General features: G+C 37.2%; 2 protein-coding genes across 2 annotated transcripts; both read left to right on the top strand.

The window, feature by feature from the left end:
• The first annotated feature begins 49 nt into the window (after positions 1–49).
• LOC117996988 (uncharacterized) lies at positions 50–2,077 on the top strand. Its single transcript, XM_034985145.2, has 2 exons — positions 50–1,005; positions 1,487–2,077. The coding sequence occupies exons 1-2, from the start codon at positions 401–403 to the stop codon at positions 1,965–1,967; spliced, it is 1,086 nt and encodes a 361-aa protein (XP_034841036.1). The 5' UTR covers positions 50–400; the 3' UTR covers positions 1,968–2,077.
• Positions 2,078–3,185: 1,108 nt separating this feature from the next.
• On the top strand, positions 3,186–10,295 carry LOC117996986 (protein arginine N-methyltransferase 9-like). Its single transcript, XM_069498144.1, has one exon. It carries the CDS (start codon positions 6,781–6,783, stop codon positions 8,974–8,976), a length of 2,196 nt encoding a protein of 731 aa, XP_069354245.1. The 5' UTR covers positions 3,186–6,780; the 3' UTR covers positions 8,977–10,295.
• Positions 10,296–10,805: the final 510 nt, after the last annotated feature.

The raw sequence follows: 10,805 nt of genomic DNA, 5'->3' as shown, positions 1-10,805 counted from the left end.
GTAGGTACGTACGTCGTACAGTAGCTATATATAGTATCTTCTGTGGATTAGTCACAGACAAGAGTACTTTGTAATATATGGATTAGTTATTTATTGATGTGATTCGATTAATGTGGATTAATGCAAATTGATTAATAATCTTTAGAAATACAATAATAATTGAATTGGCATAGTGTTACCAAGTGTTACTTTAATAAAAGTGCAAATTCCGTTGTTTTTCGACAAAAGAAGTTAAAACATGAGACAATGGATAATTACTAATTAATATAATTATAATTACCTACTTATAGTACTTATAATAATTATAATACTATCATAGATATATTTAAGCACAACACGACACAACAGAAGAAATGAACAAGTAATAAAAACAAAAAACAAAACCAAAAAATTCTTAAAAATGTACTATGTAACTGGTACTAATTTATATGGACAGTGGTTTAAGAATAGTAAACATTTATTTGAAGGTTTCCATAAACTTGAGAAGGAAAATGAGACAAAAGTTGATATAACTCGAGCAAAGCTAGTAACATCAGGCTGGTCTTACAATATTTTCCAAATTGACGATACATTTTTTGTAGTTGGAGCTTGGAAAGGTGTAGATAATCAAATTGTCAAAGTTCCAGATCAGTGCCGGAGTTCAAAACAGTCAAATTTCCTTATTGCAGGTAATGACTATACACTGATATTAGCTGAGATCGTGACTCGATCTGTATGGTTCTATGACTTTAAGTCGGAGCATTTTAAGAGAGTAAATATTACAGAACAGCCCATTTTGGAGAATGACGTCAAGAAGTTAAAAATGAGTGATGAAATTATTAAAGTAGTCACAACAAATAATGTGTACATCTATTTAACGTCTGAAGGGCATGTGTATACTGGTCTATTGCCAAGCTACTTGGATACTCGCCACTGCTTTGGAAAAGTCTGTGATGTTGAATGTGGATATGAACATTATATGCTTCTTACAGATGAAGGACGAGTTTATACATGGGGGAATGGAAGGTATGTTTGTTCTATATTTATTGTCTTTGCCCTTGTATTGTAGTAATCTGAAAATGTATCAATACTTCGTATGGACAGGGCCATTGAACAAACAAAATGGCACCGACTCAGTGGTGCTTTAGCACCAATGCAACCTCAGTGATGTCTGGATTTCAAATGAGTCTTCATTACTATCTAAGAGGTGGTGCTGATTTATTTGGTTCCAAAACCGTGAAAAATTTTGTTTAAATAAATAAATAAAAATCTTTTTTAATTGAATAAACTTTTACAAGTTGCTTGGGCATATCTTGTTATTTATATCGAGGATCAATACATACTATTTTCACTAATATTATAAATGCGCAAGTGTGTCAGTTAGTATTACATCTCTTTAACTTTTTTAAAACAGATTAAAAGAATTTTATAATCTAGACACGTGAGTACAGCTGGGATAGATATTATTTATAATTTTATAATCACCTAGAATATTTTATTCTTACAGGAGACTGCAACTAGGCCATGGAGATTTAACAAATATGGAAGTCCCAACAGAAGTTGAGGCATTAGCAGGAATAAAAATAACTAAAATCAAGGCTGGCGGCTGGCATTCCCTAGCCTTAAGTGAATATGGAGATTTGTATGTTTGGGGCTGGAATGATACAGGACAGTTGGGAATGAACAAAAATGGCCAAGACAATGTAGAGACCAAGAAAAATTATGCTACACCTACGCTAGTTGACCTTTTTGATGAAAATGGAGAAGTTGATTTAAATGTAAAGGATATAGCCTGTGGTACTAGACACTCAGCCATTTTGCTCGAAGATGATACAGTTTGGACAACTGGATGGAATAAATATGGACAGCTTGGATTTTCTCCTAAAAAATATGAAAAATTGGATTGCTTCACAAAGTCATTTTACTGCCCCAATATTTCTGGTGTAACTAGTGGGCCCTGGAACACTATTGTTGAAGTGTGTTCTTAAATGTTTTTGTAGTGTGTGCTAACTAGTGTAAGCTAACTAATGAAAATACTCAGTGTCAGTGTTTATTCAGTATATCTCTGTCAATAAAAAAATAACTATTATATAAAAGGCCTAATTTTTAATTTTTTTCTACATAAATAGTTATTTACAATTTTGCATTTTGTAGATTTAAAATAATTTGATAAAGGTTATATTTGATTTACTAATTCTTCAATTTTAATCGTTTTTTAGGGTTCCGTACCTCAAAAGGAAAAAAGGAACCCTTATAGGATCACTTTGTTGTCTGTCTGTCTGTCAATAAACCTATGGGATACTTCTACTACTTGACCTAGAGTCATGGGCAGGACGGTAGGTCTTATAGCAGACATGAGGGGGAAAATCTAAAAACTATGAATTTGTGGTTACGTCACAAGAAAAAAATTAAAATGTGTTCATGAACAAATATTGCTATTTTCAACTTTTAAAGTAAGATTACTATACCAAGTGGGGTATCATATGAAAGGGCTTTACTTGTACATTCTAAAACAGGTTTTTATTTCTTTTTATGCATATATAGTTTTTGATTTATCGTGCAAAATGTCGATAAAATACCCGAGTACGGAACCCTCGCTGCGCGAGTCTGACTCGCACTTAGCCGGTTTTTTACTTGGTATTTTTTAGTGCTTAGGTATTGAAGTCGGCTAAGCGTAACCTAAAGAATAGGTACAATATGTAGTTCCCGGCAGTTAAATAGTACTGGCTGACCTACGATGCGAGTGCGAGTTCATCGTGCGGGTATTGTTCCACGCACTCGTGTACTGTGTACGAATGTAGCACTCACACTAATGCAGATGGCGAATGCGTGGTGCGGTGCGGCACTCGGGCTATTGTGGGAGTAATAGTGTTAGTAGTAATAGTAATAGTGTTCCGTGATATCGCGTCGCGCGTCCCACTGACGCCTAAAAATGTTATTGACGGTTAACTTTAAGAACGACTATTTAATTGGCTCGGATTATACAATGGAATCATTATGTACACTAGATCATACATCGCTGCAATCGACTAAAAATCGATACCGAATAGTCCATCGAGTTAGGCATCCCTATTTGCATTCTGTCGTCGACTTGTTATGTTTTTCTCTGTGTTTAGTTGACATTGACAATTGCAATTTGTGCCCTTGACAGTGCAACTTGACAAAGATTGACCAAATTTTTGAAAATAACGAGAAAATAATGATTGACATTCTTGATGATGTAGGTCTCTGCATCCTCAATGATGGCTCTCCAACCCGCAGGGTATTCCCTAATCAGAATCCAAAAACTGCCGTGGATCTTTCTCTCTGTTCGCCTAACCTTGCCTCTCAAATTTCTTGGAAAATCCTCCCGTCGACACACGGCAGCGACCACTTTCCCATTGTCCTTTCACTAAACAATAGATCCCTCCCCCAACCTAACCATGACCCTCTTCTAAAATATAACCTTAAAAAAAAGCTAAACTGGGCAGCTTATGCTCAATCCGTGGATTGCATGATAGACTCTCTCCCAGGGTTGGAAGGTGATGAAAGTGCTTTGACTTGCTACAACCTATTTGTAACATCTCTCAAATCTTCGGCCGATTCCCATATTCCTAAAAAACATCCACCCAAAAATCATCTGCTTTCCTCTCCCTGGTGGGATGAGGAATGCAGAGATTTATTTGGACAAAGAACTGCTGCTGAGGAATTATACTCAAACTGCATGACCCAAGACAACTTTTGTAAGTACCAAAGACTTGATGCCAAAGTTAAAAGATTAGTTATTAAAAAGAAAAAATCAAGCTGGATCCGTTTTTGTGAAAATCTTAGCCCTCGTTCCCCTTCCACAATTGTCTGGACAAATGTTAGAAGATTCCGTCGCTCCCTAAACCATTCTGATCCAACTTCTAACAATCCTTCTGATTGGCTCAACAACTTTGCTGACAAACTGGCTCCACCTTATGTTCCCTATGTGGATTCATTTCCAAATTCAGCGCCAGCTCCAATTACAGATGAAATGGATGCCCCCTTTTCTTTTTCTGAGCTTCAAACAGCTCTTAACGGCCTCAGAGATTCAACTCCAGGGGAAGATGGCGTTCCATATTCCTTTTTGACCAACCTAGATGACAAAGCTAAATATTATTTCCTTAACATAATAAATAAATGTTTTGAAATCGGTATTATCCCGGACTCTTGGAAATCCCAAATAGTTATCCCCATCCTAAAACCCGGAAAAAATCCTTTAGATCCAAATTCTTACAGACCCATAGCTTTGTCATCTACTTTGGCAAAAATAGTAGAACATCTCCTTAAAAACCGATTGGAATGGCTAATAGAAAGCAGAAATATTCTTCCCTCCTCCCAATTTGGGTTTCGGAAGGGCTTGAGTACTACAGACAGTCTCAGCATACTGACAACAGACATTCGGTTAGCCTTTACAAAGGGAGAGTACCTCGTGGGTATATTTCTAGATATTGCTTCTGCATATGACAATGTTTTACTTCCGGTGCTCAGGCAAAAATTGCAAAATCTGAGTATCCCTCCGAGGTTAATCCATCTCATATGTAATCTGCTGTTCTGCAGATCCATTCTGGTCAAGCATCAGTCTACCTACCTTCCCCCCAGACTTGTCTGGAAAGGCCTCCCACAAGGCTCAGTCCTCAGCCCTCTGCTATACAGCATATATACCCATGATCTCGAATTGTCGGTCAACAGTTTTTGTAACATCTTACAATATGCTGATGATATTGTCCTCTATCACAGCTCAGGCAGTGTAGAGGAAATATCCTGTCGTATCAACTCTGCTTTGTTTTACCTAGGCCAATGGCTGTCTGGCCATGGCTTGTCTCTGTCTGTGGGCAAATGCCAGGCAGTAGTGTTTTCAAGGAAAAGGTCCCTTCCCACCTTCCACTTTTCATTTGAGGATCAACCAATCTACCTTGCAGACAAATCTAAATTTTTGGGTATTTATCTAGACAACAGACTGACTGGACTTGCCCACTCTGAACACGTGTTGAAAAAATGCGAAAAGGGTATTAACGTTATACGCGCAGTAGCGGGAGTATGGTGGGGTGCCCACCCTTATTCTTTAAAATTATTGTATAACGCTCTAGTACGAAGCCACATGGACTATTGTATGTTTGTTTTAGATCCCTTCAATAAATCAGCTGTGGATAAACTTAATAAAGTCCAATATAAGTGCCTTAGAATTATTCTAGGTGCTATGAAAACTTCCCCTACCAATGCCCTGCAAGTGGAATGTGTTGATCCTCCTCTAACCATTCGTCGCCAATACCTCTGTGACCGCTTTGTCAGCAAGATGTTACAGCTGTCATCTCACCCCCTTTGGCCTCGACTAACCAAACTATCCAAATTTCCTCAATCCCGCAACACTTCTTCATATTTGTTGGACAGCTTTTTAAAATATACCAGCCTTCCCCATCCCATATCAACTTTTCCTATAAATCCATTATTTTCTACCCCCTACAAAGCTCTGGTATTCAACCCTCCCATCATTACAGATATTGGTTTGACTAAAGGGTCTCCAGATACTAATGCCAAACTTCAAACCATTATTCATCAAAATTGGCCAAATCACCTTCTCATCTATACTGATGCATCAAAGCTGTCTCCTAGCGGATGTGTCGGTGCGGCTTGCTGGATCCCTAGATACAAAATAATTTTGAAATTCAAATGTCCCCCCGAAACTTCGGTGTTCACAGGAGAGGCCACTGCTTTATTGGAAGCAATCCTGTATGCACTATCCCATAACATACAACAAACAGTTATTTTGACTGACTCTTTAAGTTGCCTAATGTCTATTAAGGAAAATCCTTTCCGTAGTAAATCAAGATCTTCCATCGTTTTACAGATCAGGGAAGCTCTGTTTTCATGTAATCAAAAAGGATTATCTATCTTGCTGGTCTGGATCCCGGGTCATTCAGGTATCCCTGGAAATGAGACTGCTGACTCTTGTGCAAAAACAGCTATAGAATCTGGTTCTCTGGAACACTTCAAAAATTCGCCACAAGATTTAAGTGCCCTAGCAAAATCCTACATGGATAAATCCTGGAATATGTGTTGGAATAAATCAAAATTAATCAAGGGTAAATTTTATGCATCCATCCAGCCAAACATCCCAAGACGACCGTGGTTTTTTCGCCATAGATATGCGAATCGTTGGATCTCCTCTACTATCTCCCGCTTACGTCTCGGTCACTCTTGTACACCTGTCCACCTGGCTAAACTTCGGATAAGGGATAACTCACTCTGCGAGTGTGGCTTACATGAAGGCACTGTTTCTCACATCCTCTTCAACTGTCCCAAACTTCTCCATCCTCTCTATGATGTCCTCCCTCACAAAGTCCCTCGTCCTATAAATGTTGAATGTTTATTAATGTTTGTGTTTAGTCCATATTGTAGATTTTTATGTAAATATATAGAATATAATAAAATTAAATTGTAAATATTATTGTGTTTGTCTCCAACTAATGTTTTAAATCTAATAGACAACTAATCATTTGTGTTTTTTTTTCTAGGTTAAGGACTAACAAACTAACAAACTACCAAAAAAAAAAAAAAATTTTAACTATTTTGTAGATATTCAAAATTTAACTGTACAACAGCTCTCACCGAACAATCTCCTTCGTGCCTTCTCCATAAACGTGACACTGGCGAAACACTCTGTGCCCAGCTGGCACACCTAAAAGCCAATAATTGGGAATTGAATTGAATTGAATTGAAAATAACAATAATATAAAAGAATATCCGGCAATAAATTGTAAATCGTTAATTATATTTATTGTTGTGTTTTCCATATTAATGATGTCGGCGCTGGCGAGAGAATACATAGCCTACGCCAGACAACTCTCTTCCAGTGGCTGTTTCGCAAAGGCCGTGGATTTGTTTTTGATGGCTTTCGAAAAAAATCCACAACTTAAAATACTCTTTGAACCGGAATTCAGATCGAATATCATGAAGCTAAATGAAGTGTTGGCGGCCGCTAACAAGATCGAAGAAATATTCTCCAATTTCGGCAGAGCGATCAACGTGTTCCCAGACAACGTGTATTTGATGAATGAAATCGGTAAATACCTTTACAAGTTCGGTTACTACGCAGAAGCCTGGAGTCAGTTTCAAAAAGCGCTCGAAATCGACGCCGGGTACGTGAGGGCAGAAAAAAATTTGAACTCAATGAAAAATTTGATGGTCGAGCGTTGGCATTTCCGTATGCTCAACGATAAGACTCGCAATGAAGGCTACCGGGCCGCTATTCATGAAATTATCAAGCCCACTAAATCTACTGTCTTGGACCTCGGCACAGGGACTGGTTTACTAGCTATGTTTGCTACAGAGTGTAACCCTCTGCACATCACAGCCTGTGATGGCTCAGAAGTCATGACCACTCTCACTGACTGTGTTCTAGAGGACAACAGACTACTAATGTCTGTAGCCGTTGTGAATAAAATGTCCACTTCCATGAACAACATGGACGTAGGAGGAAAACGTTCCCTCTTAGTGACTGAGCTATTTGATGCTGGTTTGTTTGGTGAGCATATCTTGCAGTCGCTGTCTCATGCCTGGCAAAACTTGTTGACTAACTCTGCACAAGTCATCCCGCACAGTGCAGAGTTTTTTGTTCTAGGAGCTCATTCCGATATGCTCAATGCTAAATACCAGTTGCAGCCGAATCCTAAATCACTTCTCAACATGCAAGAATATAATATTCACGTTTTATCATGCGATGAAACTTACGACTGTGAAGATGTGCATCTGTACCAGGATATCAAGTACATGACGGAGGGGGCTAAAGTTGTCAGTGTTGATTTCACTAATCTGAACGATATTCAGGACAAGCTGAACCGCTCTGAGCCATATTCAGTCGAGTTAAAAGCATTGGAGAGTGGGCAGATAAATGTTCTGATAGGTTGGTTTAACTTGTACCTGACTCCCAAAATAACTATCACAACAGATCCCAGAACTAAAAATAGAGCAAATGCATGGCAACAAGCTGTATTCTATGATTCTCTGCCTAGGAACCTCGTAGAAAATGAGACGTTCACTGTAGATTTTTTAACAAATTCTGGTAAAATAACTAAGCAATCCGATCATGAAAATCCTGATCTGACAATGAGAATCTCACCGGAAACTCTTAGATTTCTGAACGATACTGATTATATAAGGATGATCAAAAGTTGCATTGGAATGGCTTACGTGTACCTCGGGCAGATGACTGAGATCTCTGATGTCAAAGTTGTTGATTTATCTCCATTCCCTCTATTCGGAATGTTCATGCTGAAACGAGGCATTCGCTCCTTAGTTTGCTATGCTAAAACTGTAAGTGACAGACAATTTCTGGACACTGTTTTCCTTACTAATGATGTAGATCTGTCTCGAATTACCGTCTTAATGGGGGATGAATGGACCCAGGGGCAGTTTAGAGAGGAGAAGTACCATGCAATATTCTGTAACATATTTGAGCTGTGTGGGGATATAGATGTGCGATACAAAGAAATAGCGGAATATTTAAGAAACACCCATCTCATACAAGGGGGCCTTTTCATGCCATCGACTGTATCACTGATAGCACAAATAATTAGCAGCAATTGGTTAGATATAAACAACAGGGTATACGACGAGAATGTGGGCTATAAAATTTCTACACATATTAACAAGTATCAAGTATCGCAGAACTTTTGTCTGGACTTTACAAATTTGGAATACACACCGATGTCAGACCCGATCGTTCTGGGGAATTGTAACCATTTGTGTTCTGATGTTGTCAATGTGACGATAAAGAATGATGGCGATGCGAATGCTATACTGTGCTGGTACAACGTTGAGTTGATGGAGAGTTTAGAAGAAATTTCGACAAAAAGACCCTACAGTTTCATTGATGGTACAGCATTTCTGGCAAATCCCATTATACCCATGACTAAGGGCAGTATTGCAAATATATTGTGCTGTGTGGACTCCGATGGCTCTTATAAATTGATGATGGATCTTGAAACTACATAAAGAGCTGTGTAGCGACTATTGTTATTTTGAAAATATGCTGAAATGACAGTTCTGGGGACTAGCGATTGACAGAACCTTTGCTGTTTTTTGATAAAAATGGTAACACTACTACTACTTTTAATACTGACGATGTACTAGTTTTAACGAGTCACGAAAGTTGATATTATTGGTATAGTATAGCGTATAAGTGAGTAGTAGAGAAAGTTTATATTTTTAAAATAATTGTGGCTGTGAGAAAAGTGGGGTATTACGGTTTATATAGTATGTACAAAGGATGCCACATATTATATTGATCTCATAAGTAGTTAAATGTCTGTTAAACAACCCACATTGTAGTATAGAAGAAAGAGTGGGTAAAGTTTCATTCCTAAATGCGAAAAGAATCCCGATCAATCATCTCTATTATCTATGTTCATAGAATTATAATAAAATCAGGAAGTATAGTTTTAAGTACTGATCTATGAATTGATGAATTGTTATCTTATAGGTTTTAAGATTATAAGGGTGAAAATTTTGTGGGGATAAGTATGACAGTTTACGTCAATCAGAATATAAACATTTTTTTAGGTGAAGGTAGGTTATTATACCATCCATGGTAAATATCTAGATTCTAGCTTATTTCACACTACGGGATATAAATTATATTATAGTCCGGTCAATATTGGCGTTCCCAAAAAAAAAATGGCACTAGTGTTGGGAACGCCAATATTGATATCCCGTAGTTTGAAATAAGCTTATTAGCTGTTTTTTTGGTTTTGAAATTGATGGTCATATCAAAGAAACTAGTATTTAATACTACAAAATACAATTAATGTTAAATATTTAAAGGACTTCATGTACTATACAATATTAAATTCATACCAATATTATAATTGCGAAAATGTGAGATCTGTCTGTCTATCTGTTTCCACAGCCATGTAGCAGTATCCTAAAGTCAATATGTAATTTTAGAACTACCTCCTTTTTCTTGTCTTTTAGATTCATTCAATGGTCATAATATAGTGGAATGTTATTTTAAAAATATCTGTGTTTGTAACGATGGGGCTGGCATCAGTAAAAGCCCCTTACAAAATTTCAGATTAAAAAAAACATCTGTGTCTATTTCAAATTACTGTAGTCCTTCATAATATAGAAAGTGAATATATTATATTATTGTGGTCTTAAATGTTGAAATTATATTATCATAAATGAATATTTTGGCTATTTAAATAAACTGTATACACAATGTGTTGTACTGCAGTACGCGGCAGAAAGTAATGTACATCGACCTTTAGAATGAGATTTCGGCTTTGTAAAACGTTGTCTCTGTCACTCATACCTATGTGACGTTTCTGCCGCGTACTGTAGGTATTTGTCTGATGTTCTAATAAAGTGAAAAAATCTTAAATTTTGTTTATTTTCCCTTTTGGACAAATTGACACAGGTTATGACCAATCTTTTCCGGTTCCGGTTGTCTTGTACGTCAGACGTTTTGCGATACGGTCTAACAATTTTAAATAGTTTTCGCAAGAAATAATAACCTCTCCGCAAAACAGTGTTGTTCCAACTCAACTTTGTGCAAAGGATCGTCGAAATACAATCTAAATTACACCGAAAGTTAAGTACAAAAAGTGTCATCACTTCGATCATACGATTCATTTATAACCTCAAAACACTAAGGTTAAAATATCAAACGAACAATTGACAATGACACTGACAAGCTAAAAGGAAGTAAAACATTCAGACAGTGCTGCCAACATAAATCGTCAAAGACACCTCAGAATAAATACTTAACTGGAAGACACGTTCGGATACGCGTACATTATCGTATTCCGTTTTACGGTAAGATG

This window comes from Maniola hyperantus, chromosome 4 (genome assembly GCF_902806685.2).
Source record: "Maniola hyperantus chromosome 4, iAphHyp1.2, whole genome shotgun sequence".
NCBI lineage: Eukaryota > Metazoa > Arthropoda > Insecta > Lepidoptera > Nymphalidae > Maniola > Maniola hyperantus.
Note: the sequence above shows the minus strand (reverse complement) of the source record. Positions and strands in the feature narration are given on the sequence as shown.